Source organism: Myotis daubentonii, chromosome 3, assembly GCF_963259705.1.
Source record: "Myotis daubentonii chromosome 3, mMyoDau2.1, whole genome shotgun sequence".
NCBI classification, from domain to species: Eukaryota; Metazoa; Chordata; class Mammalia; order Chiroptera; family Vespertilionidae; genus Myotis; species Myotis daubentonii.
This window is the reverse complement of record NC_081842.1, coordinates 67244697-67265155: the sequence shown is the minus strand read 5'-3', so window position 1 is coordinate 67265155 and position 20459 is coordinate 67244697. Positions and strand designations below refer to the sequence as shown.

At 41.8% G+C, this 20459-nt stretch overlaps 1 protein-coding gene across 6 annotated transcripts in view; it reads right to left on the bottom strand.

Moving 5' to 3' along the window:
- SPICE1 (spindle and centriole associated protein 1) overlaps window positions 1-19212 on the bottom strand; it is a 67078-nt gene extending 47866 nt beyond the window's left edge. Inside the window, exons 1-4 of one of the 6 annotated variants that reach the window (XM_059687822.1) lie at window positions 19140-19212; window positions 11967-12062; window positions 8600-8647; window positions 5430-5573 (exon numbers count right to left, since the gene is read on the bottom strand). In XM_059687822.1, coding sequence (XP_059543805.1) covers window positions 5430-5573; window positions 8600-8647; window positions 11967-12062 — 288 coding nt within the window. In that variant the 5' untranslated portion in view covers window positions 19140-19212. Of the gene's footprint in view, window positions 1-5429; window positions 5574-8599; window positions 8648-11966; window positions 12063-17184; window positions 17524-18951; window positions 18976-19049 lie in introns of those variants that run through there. The other 5 variants (XM_059687820.1, XM_059687824.1, XM_059687825.1 and 2 more) reach the window with 5 other exon arrangements.
- Between the last annotated feature and the right edge of the window lie 1247 nt (window positions 19213-20459).

Sequence of the window (20459 nt, the reverse complement as noted above, 5' to 3'; positions counted from 1 at the left end):
GTGGATAGAGCATCTGCCTGCAAAGTGAAGGGTCCCAGGTTCGATTCCGGTCAAGGGCATGTACTTTGGTTGTGGGCACAACCCCAGTAGGAAGTGTGCAGGAGGCAGCTGATCGATGTTTCTCTCTCATCGATGTTTCTAACTCTCTATCCTTCTCCCTTCCTCTTTGTAAAAAATCAATAAAATATATTTTTTTAAAAATCTGACCAAATATAGCAGGCTACTTTTTAAGTTGATAATTCTGCATGGCCCACAAATGATGTTATAAATATCCAAATGGCCGTTGGCAGAAAAAAGGTTCCCCACCCCTGCTCAAGCCATGAACACAAGTATATAATATGACCTTGGTTACTATTTTAGGACACAGAGAAAATTAATATAAGTCACATTCTTTCTTTTTTCCCTAATTCCCCTGATATGGCTCAGTTGGTAAAAACACACTGCCCTGACCGGTTTGGCTCAGTGGATAGAGCGTCGGCCTGTGGACTCAAAGGTCCCGGGTTCGGTTCCGGTCAAGGGCACATGCCTGGGTTGCAGGCTCATACCCCAGTAGGGGCCATGCAGGAGGCAGCCGATCAATGATTCTCTCTCATCATTGATGTTTCTATCCCTCCCTCTCCCTTCCTCTGTGAAATCAATAAAAATATATTTTAAAAAAAAACACAGTCCTGGATTTATTCTTTCCACAAAGAGTAAGCTTTGGAATGGTATAAGACAAACAGCATATTTTGAGCCAGAAGACTAGGACCCTAGGCCCAGTCAAAAGATACTAAGTAAAACCCGATCTATTTAACCCTAGTTTCTTGATGTGTCAATGAAGATACTAAGGCAGGATAGTAAGAAGGTAGGAAAATTCCTGAGCAAGTGGAATGGGGAACCTGAGACAAGGTGACTAAACAAGGCCAAACAATTTCAACAACTTGCAGACAGCTAGTGAATCGTAAGACCTTATCATCCCTAACCAAGGACACTTGAGAACAAATGGTGTATACCTCTCCTCTCAAACCAGAGAATACATAGCTTAAATCACCCTGGTCAGGGAGAGAGAGGACCGCGACCCAGTTAATGCCATTTGTGCCAGTCAAATTCAAGGGTGGATGAAATCAGGAGAACAAATAACAAAAAACCCATTAAAGCCAGAAAAACCCAAGATAAAAGTATAACAGTGAAGCTGACCAAAGAATAATCCCCAACTCCCCTATACGCTCATTTTGATGCATCAGCATATTAAAAACATACCTGAAAAGCTGATGAGTAGTCTGCTGAAACTGTCCCCTAAGATTCTCACCCACAAAAGAGAGGTAAAATCCTCAAGACAAAGGATATCAGCACAGGCTCTCCCTAGAGCCCCCATGCCAGTTCTCAGGCATGAACTTTTTATTTCCTTTCTCCTAAACTCTAAGAATCCCCACAAGACTTGCAACCAGGGGAAAGCAGGCAGCAGTAGCCATTCCCAGGCTTACCTCCTGAATCTGTCTCCGAGATCCCCTTTTTCTTTGACTTTCCAGTAAGCTAACAGCAGCCCTGCCTTGCCCCACTTGTTTCCTCTAACGTTTCTAGGACCCAAAGCAGAGCACCACCTAGGCTCTCTCCTGTTGCTTCTTCTACCTTAAGTCCTTCCTTTGTTTTCACTCTCCCCAGTTTTAATAAATATACCCTCCAAATCACCTGGACTTGTGTTGTGAAATCTTTCCTGCACAAAGTCAAGAACCCACACACTACCAGTGGCCTCAGGCAGTCTCACTCCAGGCCAGGTCCTCATCCAGTGACAATATGACCACCTCCCCTAGCCCATAGGAGTGTTTCAAGGATTGGACACACTAAAAGCCAAGATACCACTCTAGAAATATTTGAAAATGTTGTTACAACTTAAATTATATTATCCCATGCACTAAATTTCTATCCCTAATTAGCCATTTAAGCTCTAAATGCAAGTATACACAGATGTTACAAACTTAACAACATTGAAATAACAGATGAGCGTATCTTTTGACTCAGCAATTCCACTTTTAAGAATTTATCCTACAAATATACATGTACCCCAAAACATATTCAAGGACATTCATTAAATTATTTATACTGGGCAAGGCTGGAAATGATCTGTGGGTGGTAGACACTCCTCCTTTCTTTCTATTTTCTCTTTAACAGCAGAACTCCCAAGTTTTGTCTAAGTACATAGCTAGATTTCCCAAACATTCTTGCAGGTGGGAATGGTCATATGATGGATTTCTGGCCAATCTATATAAATAAAGAGATAATTGCAAATTGTCTGGGACGCCATGACAGTCACAACCACTCAGGAGGAGGCTGTGCACGCAGATGGGCAGGAAGAGACTGCGTGTGCAGTGAGGCATGCCATGGATAGTGCAGGCCAGCTCGCCGTGGTGCCGATGGAGCAGGCCCACCGAGAGCAGGGCCTGCCAGCTCGCAGCAGCGGTGGTAAACGCTCATTGGCTAAGCTCCCCGTACGCCACTCTCAGTGTTCTTGGTAACTTGGGTAATAAGAATCCAAGAAGGTAATCTAGGGTTTTTCCACCTCACTCCTGGAGGAAAAAATGAAGGCCCGCTGCTGGAGGGGCTAAGAAATGTCATATCCTGCCCTAGCCGGTTTGGGTCAGTGGATAGCACCTTGGCCTGTCGATCACAGGGTCTGGGTTCGATTCTGATCAAGGGCATGTACCTAGGTTGCAGGCTCTGCCCTGGCTGGGGCCCAAGTCAGGGCTCATGCAGGAGGCAACCAATCACAGTGTCCCTCTCACATTGATGTTTCTCTCTGTTTTTCTTTCTCTCTTCTATGCTCTCTAAAAATCAATGGAAAAATATCCTCAGGTGAGGATAAAAAAAAAAGAAAGAAAGAAATGTCATATCCTATGAAAGAGACATCCTGCAAATGCCTAAAGAAAGTTGTCATTTTTTTGTGGTGAAGGGACTGGAGCGGGACTAAGCCATCAGTAGGACATCCCCTGAGGGCTCCTGGATTGGAGAGGGTGCAGGTTGGGCTGAGGGACCAGCCCCACCCCCTGCATGAATTTCGTGCACCAGGCCTCTAGTCCTATATAATAAAAAGCCTAATATGCTAAGTCTGCCATTCAACCAATCAAAGCATAATATGCTAATGATATGCTAAGGCTGCTCAACCGCTCGCTATGACGTCCACTGACCACCAGGGGGCAGACAGTTGACCAGTCGACCAATTGCTATGACGTAGGGGAGACGCTCTGACTGGTAGGTTAGCTTGCTGGTGGAGTCCAGCCAATCGGGACTGAGCGAGATGGGCCGGACATACCCTGGAGCCCTCCCACAGTCCTTCTTCGACTGGCCAACCTCCTACATCCTTCCCTGGCCCTGATCGTTCACTGGTGGGGTCCCTCGGCCTGGCTTGCACCCTCTCTCAATCCGGGACCCCTCGGGGGATGTCAGAGAGTGGTTTCGATCCAATCCCCACTAGTGCATGAATTCGTGCACGGGGCCTCCGGTAGGATATAAGCCAGAACTTCTGGCTAGTATGTAAGAGGAGTAGCATGCACTCTCTTTCCTCTTTCCTGCTGACTGGGATACAGCTGAAGGAAACTGAGACAGCCATTCTGCACTCAGAGATGGAAGTCATATAATGAAGAACATGTAAAACTCAGGCAGAGGCCCCTACCAAACTACCACTTACCTCTGAAAAGTTTAATGAGAGAAACAGATTTTGTTTAAATCACTCTATTTTGGGATCTTTTGTTTCTCCAGAAGCTTAAAATAAGCATACTCTAATATACTCTAACACACAACCTAAATGTCCACCAATAAAGCACTGGATAAATAAAGTGTGGTATAACTGTATACTAGCTGGCCATGAAAAAGAAAAGATAGGATTCTCAGTACCAACATGGAATAACCTCCAAGGTATAATACCTACATCCCACTAACAGCAGAGGTTCTCAACCCTGACAACATATTAAAACTACATAGAAAGAGTCTAAAAAATACCTACATGGGACATCCCAGACACACTTAGAACATCTGAGTATAGCTATATCTGGGTCCAGATATAGTTCCTTTTTAAGCAGTTCTCAACCCTGACAGCTTCTAATGTGAATCGGGGTTGAGAAACAGGAGATGAGAACCTGTGGATGTGGCACTACAGAAAGAAGACAGAAAACCTTCCCTCGTCCTCTCTCACCGTTCTTCTTTCAATCCCTACTCCTACCACATCTGGAAAGAAAGAAAGAAAAAGAAATTCAGGACCTGAGCAAGAGCAACTAGGGAGGAGAAACAAAAGCCCAGAGTCACCTCAAAGGGGCTGCCTTTTTGCCTGGCCAGATGTGTGTTCTTAGGCCTCTCACTAAGAATTACCACACATTTAGCCCTGACCGGTTTGGCTCAGTGGATAGAGTATCGCCCTATGGACTGAAGGGTCCCAGGTTCGATTCCAGTCAAGGGCATGTACCTTCCTTGCGGGCACATCCCCAGTAGGGGGTGTGCAGGAGGCAGCTGATCGATGTTTCTCTCCCATCGATGTTTCTAACTCTCTATCCCTCTCCCTTCCTCTCTGTAGAAAATCAATGAAATATATTAAAAAAAAAAAAAAAAGAATTACCACACATTTAAATGTACGTGACTTGTCCAAGATCATCAAAAGTTACTTATCTGTAAAGAACCCGTCTCTCTTAATCTGGTGTTCTTTTAATAAACTCATGTGAACATTTATTTGGGAGATATAATTCTTCCTGATGACTTATAAAATCAAGACCTTTATATTTCACTATGAAACCTATTGAATTCCTCAAAAGAGTATGGTTTAAAGCTTCAATGAAAGATCACCCAGACAGCCAAGCATCAACTGTTCAACAACGAACAAGAAACACTACAAAGGGAGCACATTTCTTTCACAATGATTTCAGCCCAAGTAAAAGATGGACTTTTTGCTGCAGTTTCCTCTTATTTCTCATATTGTTTACTCTGACACATCTGATTCCTTATCCAAACACCTACATCTAGCAAAAATTAAGCCAAAAACAAGTGGCTTACTAACAAGCACACATTTTTTGCAAAGTAATCTAACAGCACTGCATGTAAATTAAGAAAAAGAATTATGGCAGCTTACTAGTATATATATATTACAAGGCACTAATCACTTGCCAAGGACTGCGCTGGTCACTGTAGAAATCTCATAAACAATACAATCAGACAAGTAGTGTTATTCCCATTTTAAAGATAAGAAAATTTAGGTTGAGAAGTTAATAATTTGCTAGGTATCATTCCTAGTAGAGAGTCTAAGTTGTAGAGCCGAAATTGTCACTGCTGCTTTCTTCAAAGTTCAATGTAGCTCATCGTATAAGGACACAGTAATTACTAGTCTCTCCAATGTGAATCAAATTTGGGGAAAAGAGAGAAACCTATTTATCTCTTTCTTCTCTTTCAAAGATATTGCAGTTTAGCATTACCTCCTTCATGATAGACAATCTCCTTTTCTCAAGATTAGAAATTTCCGGTTTCTGCTTCTTCCATTTTCTCTTCAAAGCTTTTTCTTGGAGTTCCCAGTGTACTAGTGCTCTATTCTTCGATTTGTGTATTTCATGTCGGCGTATCTATATGGAAAAAAGCATATAAAATAATGTTTCAGGAACAAAGAAGGTGCCTATTTAGGTGGTAGGACCACCTAATATACTTCATCTTTTTTCATTTTTTCTGATTCAACATAGGTATATTTATATATATTCACAGTCAAAATTTTTACAGTCTTCCGTATACAGAAGTACTAGACCTAGATAAAAGACAAAATAGGAAGTATATTAATTTCTATATTTGTAAGGACTAGCCAATAAACTAGTGCTTTTCAAACTGCATGCTAGGACTCATTTGATGGTGGTAAAAATCAACTAGTGGGTCAAAACCAACATATTTTAAATAAAATAGAATAGAAAATATTAAGACACATCATACATAATAAAGAATTGTTTTATTAAACTTTTCAGTTACATATGTATGTACATGTACAATATGTACAATTACACACACTGACTGAGATTTACCAAAGATCTTATATGCATATATGCATTACCTGTGGACACAGACAATAGGACGGCGAAGGCCTGGAGCAGAGTGGGAAGCGGGTGGAGGGGGCCAATGTGGGACAAAAGGGGACATCTGTAATATTCTCATCAATGAAGATTTAAAAAATAAAATGCTTCAGCAAAGTTAGAAAAGGAGATGATAAATGAAGCCATTATGTAAAACTTTATTAACATTATACTGTATCTGGGTGAATACAGTATACTGTATATGGGAGGACTTCAAACTTACCACAAAGCTATAAAAATCAAGAGAGTGTGGTACTGGCATAAGGATAGACATATAGATCACTGAAATAGAATTGAGAGTCCAAAGTAAGCCCTTATATTATGGACAACTGATGTTCAACAAGGGTGCTAAGAAAATTCAATAAGGATAAAATAGTCTTTTTTAACAAATGGTGCTTGGAAAACTGGATATCCATTTGCAAAAGAATGAAGCTGGACCTCTACCTCACACTATATACAAAATTTAAATAAAAATGGATCAAACACCTAAACAATAAGAGCCAAAACTATAAAACTCTTAAAAGAAAACATAGGTGATTACCAAAGGGAAAGGAGTGGAGGGAGGCAGAAGAAGGAAAAGGGGAGATAAATGGTGATGGAAGAAGACTTGACTTTGGGTGGTAAACACACAATACAATAGACAGGTGATGTATAATAGAATTGTACACCTGAAACCTATAGAATGTTATTAACCAATGTCATCTCAATAAATCAGTGATGGCGAACCTTTTGAGCTCGGCATGTCAGCATTTTGAAAAACCCTAACTTAACTCTGGTGCCGTGTCACATATAGAAATTTTTTGATATTTGCAACCATAGTAAAACAAAGATTTATATTTATTTTATATATTTAAATGCCATTTAACAAAGAAAAATCAACCAAAAAAATGAGTTCACATGTCACCTCTGACACGCGTGTCATAGGTTCGCCATCACTGCAATAAATTCAATAAAAAAAATTTTGAAACAATGAAAAAAAGAAGAAAACATAAGAGTAAGTCTTTGAACTTTGGGCTAGATAATCGTTTCTTAGCTATGACACTGAAAGCACAAGTAACAAAAGAAAAATTAGATAAATTGCACTCGATCAAAATTAAAATCTTTTGTGCTTCAAAGGACATTATCAAGAAAGTGAAAAGACAACCAAAAGAATGGAAAAAAATATTTGAAATCATTTCTCTCATAAGGAACTTGTATCCAGAATATATTAAAAAACTCTTACCACTCAACACTAAAAACACAAATAATTCAATTTTTAAAGTGGAAGAGGGAACAGAGGAGATAATGGCGATAGAAAAAAATAAAACAAAAACAGAAAAAAATAAAATGACTAAAAGATTTGAATAGACATTACTCCAAAGATACCATGGCCAATCATGACCAATAAGCACATGAAAAGCTCAAAAGATTCAACTGTTCAACATCATTAGTCATTAGGGAAATGCAAACCAAAACCACAAAGAGATACATTTTATACCCACTAGGAGAATGAAAACCAAAAAGATGACAATAACAAATTGACAAGTGATGTGAAGAAATTGGAACCCTGATATATACTAGTGAGACTATAAATTACAACCACTTTGGAAGACAGTTTGGAAGTTACTCAGGAAGTTAAGTAATATAGATATCATAAGTTGCAGCAATTCTGCTCACAGGTATATACCCAAGAAAACTGAGAACATATTTTCACACAAAAACTTTACATGAATGTCCATAGCAGCATTATTGATAATGGTAAAACAACCATTTGACTATTATGAATGTCCAGAACAACCCAAATGTCCAGAATAGTCAAATCCATAGAGACATAAAGTAGATCAGTTGAAGCCAAGGATTTATTGAGAAGATGTGGGGGAGTGCATAGGAAATAATGGGTAGAGAGTTTCTTTTGTTGGGTGATGAAATGTTCTATAATTAGAAAGTAATGATGGTTGCATAACTGTGAGTATACTAAAAAAAATTAAATAAACTGTACACTTTAAGAGGCTGGATTTTATGGTGTGTGAATTATATCTCAATAAAGCTGTTTATTTTTTAAAAACTATATATAGTAGAAACTTTAAAAAAATAAGACTTGAACTAGCATAAGGTAACAAAGGAAGATTTGGGCAGCTAAAGAAGAAAAGAGGGAAACTGTTCCAAGTAAGGAAAATAGAATTGGGACCCAAATACAGAAATATAAGTGGCCTGTTCAAGGAATAAATTACTACATTGACTAGACCAGTATGTTTGTACAGGGAAGTAATCGTAAATACTAATGCTGAAGATATCTATAGATAGGAAAAGATAACAGATGTATACAGGGCAATACTAGACTAGAGAAATCTAACTAGGAAAATTCTAATACATGCTAATTGATATTCTTAGGTAAAATCAGGACGTCCAGAAGATATGCTTTTTGATTTTATATAGACATAAGCAAGATAAATATAACAACTTCTGAGAAGTACCTCTGGCTCCTATTCTGAAGGTCAGAAACCAAATATCAAATAAAACACTAAACAAATATTAACTTTTGATATTAAACTTACCAGATCTTCAGGAGTTGCCCGATGAACTGTTAGATCATTCACAGTATTCTGTAAAAAAAGATAAACTTCCTTTAAAGAAAAAAAATGTTTCCTATAAAATATTAGTATTTACTGGATTTTTTAAATAGGGTTTTAAAGTTTATTCTTTAGACTAGGTTAAAAAAAATTTTGAAATCAGTTTTAGTTTCTTTTTTATGACACTGATTTTCCTTTTTTTCTTTACATGCCAGATGGATCACAGTTAAAAGACTATATTTCACCCAGCTGGTGTGGCTCAATTGTTGAGTATCAACCCATGAACCAGGAGGTCACGATTCAATTCCCGGTTTGGGCACATGACCAGGTTGCAGGCTCAATCCTCAATGTAGGGTGTGCAGGGGGCATTCTCATCATTGATGTTTCTATCTCTCTCTCTCTCCCTCTCCCTTCATCTCTGAAATCAATAAAAATGTATATTTTTTTAAAGACTATATTTAATTAAGCATGCTACTCTCCAAGAAACCTTTCTTTGAAGAGTTAAGGGGGTTAGTCATCACATTTTAGCAAGATAAAATTTTTATTTTAAATTGAAATAAAATTATTGTATATTTTTACATAATATATAAAAGACATGTATTTATTTAAATTGAAAAAAATGCGATTTTTGTTATTCAAACTTCTTACCATGTTTTTTTACATTCTTCAGAAAGTTATAACTATTAACAGATATTGTTTGTGTGTCTTTAGATGTATGTACTGGGTTTTTGTTTTTTGGGGTTTTTTTTGGTAATCCTCACCTGAGGATATTTTCCATTGATTTCTGGAGAGAGTGGATGAGAGAGGGAAAGACAGAGAAACATCAATGTGAGAGAAACACATTAATTGGTTGCCTCCTGCACGTACCCCAACCAGGGGCCTGGCCGGGGAGGAGCCTGCAACCAAGGCATATGCCCTTGACTGGAAGCGAACCCGGGACCCTTTGGTGTGCAGGCTGATGCTCTATCCACTGAGCCAAACCAGCTAGAATTGTACTGGGTTTTAATGTCTGGAAATGAATTCAAATTCCTGGGACCAAAAAGTCTTTCTTGCCCTAGCTGGCTTAGCTCAATGGACAAAGCATCAGCCTGCAGACTGAAGGATCCCAGGTTCTATTCCAGCCAAGGGCATATACCTGGGTTGCAGGCTTGATCCCCAGTAAGGGGTGTGCAGGAGGCAGTTGATCAAGGATTCTCTCATCACTGATGTTTCTATCTCTCCTTCTCCCTTCCTTTCTGAAATTAATAAATAAATATATTTAAACAAAAAGCCTTTCTTTCCAGGAACCAGTATTCTCAATTTAAATATTAATATGGATTACTTTTAGGTATCTTGTAGAAAATTAAGTATCTTACAGAAAATAAGGACTACATTCACCAAGCAGATATACATTATATTAAAACAATGAATAAAGCAGGGTAGTATATAATTCAAATAAGTATAAGCTAAAGCTGTAGTTTTCAGACTGCATTCCATGGAATGAGACACTTGTAAAAATTCCTAAAAAATAAACTGTGATCACTATAGAAAGGTTCAATTTGTGATCATGCAAACACCATAAGCATTGAACCTATCATAATAAGAGACAGAGTTCGTATAATTTCATAAAATGTGAAAATAGTCACTTAAGTAAAAAGGCACAAAACCCAATATGGCAGGGACCACACTGCACAACTAGGGGAGGGACCATTAACACCCGTGTCTATGTAAACAGTACTCCTGTGAAATCGTGCAGTGCTCAGCCTAGACAGCTGTAAATAGCAGTCCTGCAATCTGGGCCTTTCCACAATGACTTCAGCCATCGTGTTATACAGGCATGGTAAGGCAGGACAAAAAACAAGCTGGAGTTTTACTCTTAAGAGAACTATAGAGAACTAAGTCTGGTGAAATAGCTGTTGATGTATTCAAAGACTTAAATTTTCTGGGCCGTAGTTTATATTTAGCTCAAGGCTTTTCTATGCTGAAACTATTATTCCTTTCATATTGAGTTAGAAACATACAAGATACAACTATAAGATCATGAGGATTTTTTTTTAATAATCTTAATAGAATTAGCATATAAGTAAGTGATATGCTTGGAATTAGTACTCATAGGAGAAAATATAATGTCATTAATACTCCTGCAACTTAAAACAATTTTCTTTTATAATTGCCTTTAAATCTAATTTACAAGCCATTTCAAAAACATCTCACTGTTTTTATCAAAAGAGCATCATTCAGTGTATCTCTCCTCCTTCATTTAACATTCACTCAAAATGACTTTCGAGTTCAGTCTACCTTCAAAAATCTTATTTTTCCAGCACTGGAAATAATAAAAAGTAAATGAGAAAGGTTCGGATGTAATTTCACATGATGGGTTTCCATTATATTTTCAACAATAGTAGCATATCAGAATAAAAAGTGAACTTCCCAAAGTAACCACTCTGAAGGGGACAATATTTATATTAAAGTGTGCATTTTTTTCCTTTTCATCAGTTTTATTACCTTAGAATCACACCTTTATAAAAAATATTTTATAGCCAATCAGATGGCAACAAAACAATGTAAACACAGAAACCCCTCTGTCCCACTTCCAAAGGCCACCAGTTTGCCCAGGATAACTGGCTAAAATGGTTGTTCACAACCCAGAAGATTCCAAGTCTAAAAGAATCCCTGATTTCCAAACCAGTCCCTGATGAGTTACTCTCCACAACAGGAAGCAAAAGCACCTAAAGTCTCACAGTCCAAACCCAAGTACCAGGCCACAAAAGACAAAAATCCCCTTGGTGATACCAGGCAGTATGCAGCGTAGAAGCCATGCATCATGCCCATGTACTTGAGACTATCTTTATATCTTAAGAGAATCTTTGTACTGCAAGTGACCCCCCTCTGGAGATGAGCAACAAACAATTTGAGAGGTAAGAGAGCATGGATCACCCACTTTTTCAGCCAAAAATGCCACTCATGTGATTACGGCATCACTGGTTAATACAGGGAAATCTAAAAACCTACCCCCAAAATTCAGACATCAGTGACACAGGTTAGCTAGAGTGGCCTTAAAGCAGTGAATTCTTAAAGTAGAGGTAGAGGCAATTTTAAAAAATAAAAACATAAAAACACTCCCCAACTTCTTAAGGTTACAGTTCTCCAAAAGAAGTAGAGGGTACAGCCTCAACTCCTATATTCTAAAAAAAACTCTCCAAAGGATTCTGCTCTTCCCGCCAAGACCTAGAATGTAACATGCCCAGAAACCTATTCCACCCTATTACATGCTGCACCCGATTCAGAGTGCCATTCTGAGTGACTAGGGCCATGTCAGCACACCTACTCCTCAGAGTAACCTTACATTGCTTCTTCTGCCACCTAGACTTACATCCCATTCTTGCTTCACTGCCGTTTTCTTCTTTACTTTCAGTGCTTTCCTTCCTCCTCCCCGGGAGCCGTAACGGTTCACTCGGACAAATGACATCTAGGAGTAATAATCATATCAAATTCTTAATATATAAGAGAAATTAGTAATTAAGCATCACTAGAGGAGGTGGAGGGGGAACAGATCTAGGAAAATAAGTTTTAAAACATCAGAAGAAAAATTTAAGCATAATGAAAGGAACAAACTATCAAAAAGTTGGTTCTTTTACTTCACAATTAATAGAAAACTGTGATAGTTAACTATAATAAAAAGAATTTCAAAGCAATAGCTTGTATCTATTTGCTTAGTAAAAAAAAATCTAGGAATGCAGATATTATGACCTAAAGCAGAGTGCTAGAACAGTAGTAATAAGGTTTGTCATCAGTTATATAAATTCACAATTAATATAGAAAAAGTCAGTCACATGCTAACAGTATGAATGCAAGAGGAGGAAGGCAAAAGAGAAAGGGAGTTCTTTTTTTAAGCACTCTAATACTCAAATCACTATTAAATACATATGTGCTTAGTATAAATAAAGGTGGCAAAACTTTAGAGTACAAATGAATTATGATACCATTTCTATAATACTAAATGGGGGTGATTAATCTAAACTAGAATTTGGAAATGACCAACATTTGCTCAGCACTCTTAAAATAGCAATACTAAGGACACTGGACTAAACATTACATAAAATTTTAAAAAGACTCACAGTCCCTGAACACTAGCAAAATATCCTATCTAATAAAAGAGAAACATGGTAATTGGCGTACAACCGCTACCCTTCCCATTGGCTAATCAGGGCGATATGCAAATTAACTGCCAGCCAAGATGGTGGCCGGCAGCCAGGCAGCTTGAAACTAACATGAGGCTTGCTTGCTTCAGTGATGGAGGACTCCAACGTTCCCCACCTGCCGCTGCAGGCCTCTGAGCTGGCAGTTTGAAACATAGTTACAAAAATAGAAGCTAAACAAAACCCCAGAAACCAGCTTCAGCTAGCTGGGATCTCAGACCAGGAGTTGATACAGAGTTTCGATTGTAGAACCTAAACAAACCAGATACCTGCTTTCAGGAGCGGAGGCCTAAGAGCTGGAGCCTCAGAGCTAAAGCTGGCTCAGAATTAAAAAAAAGAAAAGAAAAGAAAAAAAGGAGCAGTTGGGAGCTTCAGTCCCAGCCTGAAAACAACCCTCAGCCCCTCACCCAGACTGGCCAGGCACCCCAGTGGGGACCCCCACCCTGAAGGGTGTGTGACCAGCTGCAAACAGCCATCATCCCCTCATCCAGGCTGGCCAGGCACCCCAGTGGGGACCCCCACCCTGATCCGGGACACCCTTCAGGGCAAACCAGCCAGCCCCCACCCATGCACCAGGCCTCTATCCTATATAGTAAAAGGGTAATATGCCTCCCAGCACCGGGATCAGCGGAGGTGCAAGGTCTCCCGGCACTGGGATCAGCATGACAGGGGGCAGCGCCCAAACCCCCTGATCACCCTGTGGCTACATGTGTGACAGGGGGCGGGGCCACAGCCTCCCTATCGGCCCTGCTCTGTTTGTGACAAGGGAAGGCGCCCCAACCCCTGATCGGCCCTGCTCTGTGCCTGATGGGGGGAGCTCCCCAACCTCCTGATCGCCCTGCGGCTCTGTGTGTGACAGGGTGCAGCGCCCCAATCCCCCCACCCCACGGGCCCTGCTCTGTGTGTGATGGGGAAGAGCTATAACCTCCCCATCGGCCCTGCCCTGAGTGTGACACTGGCAGCGCCCCAACCCCCTGATCCGCTCTGCTCTGTGCGTGACAGGGGGGGAGCTCCCCAACCCCCTGATGGGCCCTGCTCTGTGCGTGACAGGGGGGAGCTCCCCAACCCCCTGATGGGCCCTGCTCTGTGCGTGACAGGGGGTGGCACCGCAACCTCCCCATCGACCCTGCCTTGAGTGTGACAGGGGACGGTACCCCAACCCCCCAATCGGCCCTACCCTGAGCGTGACTGAGGGTGGCATCGCAACCTTCCAATCCGCCCTGCTCTGTGCATGACAGGGGGCGGCGCCCCAATTCCCCAATCGGCCCTGCTCTGAGCCCGACCAGGGGCTGCACCTAGAGATTGGGCCTGCCCTCTGCCACCCGGGAGCAGGCCTAAGCCAGCAGGTCGTTATCTCCCGAGGGGTCCCAGACTGCGAGAGGGCACAGGCCGGGCTGAGAGACGCCCCTTCCCCCCCGAGTGCACAAATTTTTGTGCACCAGGCCTCTAGTGTGTGTGTGTGTGTGTGTGTGTGTGTGTGTGTATATATATATATATATATATATATATATAATTTTTTAAAAAGCAACATGACTCCCAGACTAGAACTTCTTTATACACCTAAATAATCATAGAACTTTCCACCTGAACCCCAAAAATAAATCACATACAACTTAGAAAATAACACTTAAGTTTTATGATGGTGCTAGTGATGATGTGATCATGGTGATCATGATGACAGTGATGGTGGTAATATGGCAATAGCTAACACATATTGAGTGTTTTCTACAATCCAGGCACTGTTCTAAGCTCTTCCCACATATTATCTCCTTTAATCCTTACAATAATTCCACGAAGTATTTACTATTTATTACTCATTTTAAAGACAAGAGTAATAGTTAAATGACAGAGAGTTAACCAACTATGAAGGTGATACAGTTAAGTGTCGGAGCCATAAATACCAATTTAAAACGATATAGAATGAAACAGAAGTCCAAACAAACCCTTATATTTATGATCAGTTTATATTCAACAAGGGTGCCAAGAAACAATTCAATGTGGAAAGAACAATCTTTTCAGTAAACAGTGCTGGAACAACTGGATATCTTCATAAAAAAAAAAAAATGAAGTAGGACCCATAACTCACAACATATATAAAAATTACTTAAAATGGGCCACAGACTTAAATGTAAAAGCTAAAAGTAGCTCAGGCTGGTTTGGCTCAGTGGATAGAGCGTCAGCCTGCGGACTGAGGGGTCCCAGGTTCGATTCCGGTCAAGGGCATGTACCTTGGTTGCGGGCACATCCCCAGTAGAGGGTGTGCAGGAGGCAGCTGATCAATGTTTCTCTCTCATCGATGTTTCTAACTCTCTATCCCTCTCCCTTCCTCTCTGTAAAAACTCAATAAAATATATTTTTTCTAAAGAAAAGCTAAAAGTAAAAAACACCTAGAAGAAAATATAAGTTCAAATCTTCATGAATCTTACTAGTAGATTAAGAAATGGTTTCTCAGATTTGACACTAAAAGCACAAGCAACCAAGAAAAAAATTAATTGGACTATATCAAAATTAAAAACTGTTGTGTTTCCAAGAACATCATTAAGGAATTGAAAAGAGTGGAAGAAAATATTTTCAAATCATAAATCTTATAAGGAATGTGCATTCAGAATATATAAAGAACTCTTAAAACTCAACAATAAAAACAAATAATCCATATTTTTAAATGTCTAAGGGTCAATAGGCACATGAAAAGATGTCCAACATAATTAGTCAATAGGGAAATGAGACCTCACACCTGGTAGGATGGTTATAAAAAAGATGGAAATAACAAGCATTGGCAAGAATATGAAAAAATTGGAATCCTCATACAGGGATGGGCAAAAGTAGGTTTATAGTTGTTTGTATGGAAAAGAATATAATAATTAATAAATAGTAATACAGAATAAACTCACATACTTACTACTGTAAACCTGCTTTTGGCAACCGCTGTATTATACTCTGTCTTAGGAGAAAGAGCAAAAGATTCTTTCCTGCTGGCCTTGAAAAGCAAACTGCCGTGTTGTGACTGCCTATGAAAATGGCCTGGAGCAAGAAACTCAAACAACTGTGGGCAGCCTCCAGCAGAAAGGTAGTAAGAAGCCAAGACCTTTCAGTCATACAGCCGCAGGGAAATGAATTCTGCCAACAACCTGAGTGAGGTGAACCTGGCAGCAGATTTTTCCCAAGCTGAGCCTCCAGAGGAGAATGTAGACCACCAATACTTCAATCACAACTTTGAGACCCTACAGTCTCCAGGTAAACCATGTCCAAACTCCTTACCCACAGAAGTTGTGAGATAATAAATGAATACTGTTGTAGAAAGTGCCTGGGAAGGCACATGAGCATTTCTTTGATTATTGTCAGCTGAGTCCAGTGGCGTTGGCAGAGCCATGTCCTGGAAACATACCATGCCAGAGGCAGGTATGTTGTCAACCTGACCTTTATTTTAGCTCAGGTGCCAGGGGGTGGGTTTCATTATTTAAGTTCAGCCAGGTGCCAGTAACAGATGCAATTATCCAGGCTCAGCCAGGAGTGACAATTACAAAGAAGCTACAAGAATGAAGAATTGCAGCTTGATCTTTAACCATGATTTCCCATAATTTCCTTTGTCTTAAACTCTAGTAAAACTTCCTGGAATCATACTGCATAAAATAAACGCGCTGCCCCGGCTCTGGGTCACTGTCTCTTCTTCATCAGAGGGCCAGCTGTCCCACCCTGTCCCAGCTTTCCCTACTGTCTCTGTGTCTATCTCTTTCATTTTCCCAATCCCCCGCCGCCCCTACTCAGGACTCGTGTCCGCTCTCTAGCCATGCTGGTCATGGTAAAGAGAGAAATACTTATATACTGTTGTAAGTTTGTGGTCATTTGTTATACAGCATAGAAAACTAACATACTGGCCAGCTCTAAATTCCAGCCTCTGTATGGTAAAATCAAAGGTGTAACCAAGCTATCCCTCCTCTGGACTTCCTTTCACTAACCTTCATGAAGGAGAGGCATATTTCAGCACTTCTAGTCACTGAGCTCCAGTTACACTTAAAAACTTTTGCAACACAGGAACCATCTTTGCACTGAAAAGTGTCCTCTTGAACATCACCAATAATGGTGACCACATTTTTCTCAACCAAGGAACAGACTTTGTGGTGCTAAGGAGTCAAATAATTAGCACAGCCTAGAAAACCTAAAATACCAATAGCTTCCTAATTACTAAAAATATTGGACCCTTTCTAATTGCTAAGACCATTGGGCTCTTCTTATTTCTCAGGCCTTTCCAGCTCTGCAGGCTCCCACTCCTGGAAGACCCCCCTCCCTTGGCTCCCACAATACTTTCTCCTGGTTTCTCTCCTATTCTTTTCTCCATTTCTTTGCGGGGCTCTGTTGGCCCCTCCTCACATACCACATAATCAAGATCTGTACCCAGTTCTACCTCAGTCCTCTTGTCTTCCCACTGGAGACCATCTCTCTTCATCCTGTTAACTGTTTTTGAGAGTCTACCACATACCAGGCACTGGCAGGACACTGGAGATACCACAGTAAACAAATCTAATGAGGTGCTGGCTCCCAGGGAGCTGAGTTTCTAGATCACCAAGGGGGAGTTCACATCTTCCCCCACTGATCTCTCCCACTCCCCTCAGCAAAGTTATGAATACACTGGACACACACACACTGTGAAATGAAATAAATCACAAATCAAGAATCCACACCTTTCTGCAAAACACCAAATGTTCATTTCCAACTGCCTTTTGTACACATATCTCAGATACAGAAGAGTCCAAATACAGCTTACTCCCCATGCCCCCCCCCCCCACACACACACACATACACACTGCCAACCTCTAGTTCTTGATATCTGATTGGCTTGCTCAGTAAATGCTGAGTCACCTCAACCTACAGAATTACCATCCTTCTAGGTGTTCCAATTTAAAGCCTTAGCATCACCTTCTCTTCGTGTCTCACAGTCAATCAGATGCCAGAATTTATTCTTTCCCTGAAATACCTCCCTTCTTTGTCCCCTCCTCTTCATCTCTACTACAAATGATTTGTCTGGACTCTCGTTATTTCTCCTAATTGATCTTCCTTTCACTAATTCACTCACTCACTTCATCATCCACATGTTATTTCAACAAATATTTTGAAAGCACATGCAAGAGCCAGGTACAGAAACTGCAAGAAAATAGAGTAGTCTGCACCCTCACAGAGCTTAGAGTTTATCAGACCACAATTAAATGAGTAATTGTAATAAGAGAGAATTGTGCCAAGTAAATTCAGTGTCGTGGAAACACCTCACTCTGTGTAGTAAGAAACGCCTGCCTCTTCCCTCGAATTCCCCCACAAATGTTTAAGCTGAGAGCTCCAGTTAATGAATAAAAGTTGGAAGAGGGAAGAAAACGTGCTGGGGAAGCGGGGCGTTTACAAAGGGTGTGAGAAGTTCGGTTTTACCAACAAAGATTTTCGATGGTGAAAGGCTAGAAAGACAATGAAAAGAAAGGCAGAGACCAGAGCGCGGACTTGTGAGCCCCAGCAACGTGAACACCATCCTAAAGACATCCGGGAAGCCCCTCAAGGATTTTAAGCAAATCCACCCTGGCTGGTGGAAAACTGGTCAAAGGAAAAAGGAGACATCTTTCCAAACACTGTCCCCCAGACGAAAGACCAGAGTACAGCTCAAACGCCTCGCCTCCCCCAGCCCTCCCTGCAGAGGAATCCAACACAGCCTGGCACCCAGACCCTCTCCCCCACCCCACCGCTCCCTCCCCGTGCGGCCAGGCTGACTCTCCAGCTTTCCCTCCTCCCAAGTCTTCCCCACATCCTAAAACAAAGCTCTGGTTGCCACAGAGAACTCTACCCATTCTTCACGCCCTGTCTGGAACTCCCTTCAAACTTTCATGCCCTGCTCCCCGGGGTGAACGCCCACTCGGTCCCCAAACCCCATTCCGGCGGCCCCTCCGGACAAGCCCTTTCCTGGCCATCCCACCGACTGGAGGAACCCTCCGGGTCCCCGAGTGCGCCGGGCACTGTTTCTCCCGCTAGACCGCAGACCCCTCGAAAGCCACACAGGAGGGCCCCCCCAGTTTCTAGCTCGGTGCACAAATGCCCGAACGCGGAGCGGAGCGCGCGCTCGGGGGGCTCTGGGAGGGCGCGCGCTAGACGCAAACCCGCCCGGACACACATCCAGAAACGCACACACTCTCTCAGCGCACGCAGAGTCGCGGGTGCGCTTCCCGTCGCCAGATCCTCTACCCAGGCGCCGGGGTCCCCAGGGAACCGAAAGGCGCCCCCACCGCGCACTGTAGCCGGTTCCCTACGACTCGGTGGGGCTGAAGCCTGCAGGACTCCGCCCCGTCACCTCAACCTGCCTGGCCGTTCCCGACCGCCGCTTTCCACCACCAAAAACTTCAGGCACCAGAACCGCCCGGCCCGCCACAGGTAAACGCAGCCCGCCGCTTCCGGGTTGTTGCCTAGGTTACGGGAGCCCCGCCCCACTCCTTGCGTATATCCGGCGAGGCCAGTACGCAGGCGCCGCCCACAGAGACTGTGGGAATAAAAGGTTCTTGTGCGCCCTACCTTCGTCCCAAATACGCTCTACGCCAGCGGTTCTCAACCTGTGGGTCGCGACCCCTTTGGGGGTCCAATGACCCTTTCACAGGGGTCGCCTAAGACCATTGGAAAACACATATATAATTACAATTGTTTTGTGATTAATCACTATGCTTTAATTATATTCAATTTCTAACAATGAAATTGCGGGTCACCACAACATGAGGAACTGAATTAAAGGGTCCCGGTATTAGGAAGGTTGAAAACCACTGCCCTACGAGATTCCAGGCCAAGCTTTGGAGGTTGGCATGTAGCATTAGCAAGTTTCTTGTGAACTCTCTGAATTCCCTAAAAGGAAGATGATGCTCTCCACACCAAGATTCACACATCACACTTACTTGCTTTCACCTCTACTTACTTATAAATGTTTATTACCAGTGTGCCAGAGACTATGCTAGGTTCAGCAGGGCCTAAAAGCAGGCCAGGTCTTGTTCACAGGAAGCTTAAGCATAGTAGCAAACAGCTATCAATGACACAAATGTAAAATTAAAACTGTGACAAGTGCTAAGAAGTAGGCATACTAAGTAAATACTAAGCTTATAGGAATGTTTTAATTACTCAGAAAGCTGAAAAGCAGAGGGAGCCACATGCAGAGGGAGCCACATGTGTGCCAAATGCAAAAGTTGGGGGAAAGTCCAGTATGTTTGGAGTTCAGAGAACTGTGGGCGCTTGGTATGAGGTACCTGCCCTAATGGTCTGGAGCTGGAACAGGCAGAGCTGAGTAGGCCATGTGAAGGACTTTACAAAGCAGTCATCAAAAACGGAGTTAATTTGCTCCAAAAGACAACTTCCTTTAACCCCTGGTTTTCTACTACTAACACACACCCATACATGGATCAACAAATTCGTATTCAACACCTAGATGCAAAAACAAAAAAATAAAAGAAAGCAACAAACAGCCAGAACCGGTTTGGCTCAGTGGGTAGAGCGTTGGCCTGTGGACTCAAGGATCCCAGGTTCGATTCCAGTCAAGAGCATGTACCTTGGTTGTGGGCACATCCCCAGTGGGGGGCATGCAGGAGGCAGCTGATCGGTGTTTCTCTCTCATCGATGTTTCTAACTCTCTATCCCTCTCCCTTCCTCTCTGTAGAAAA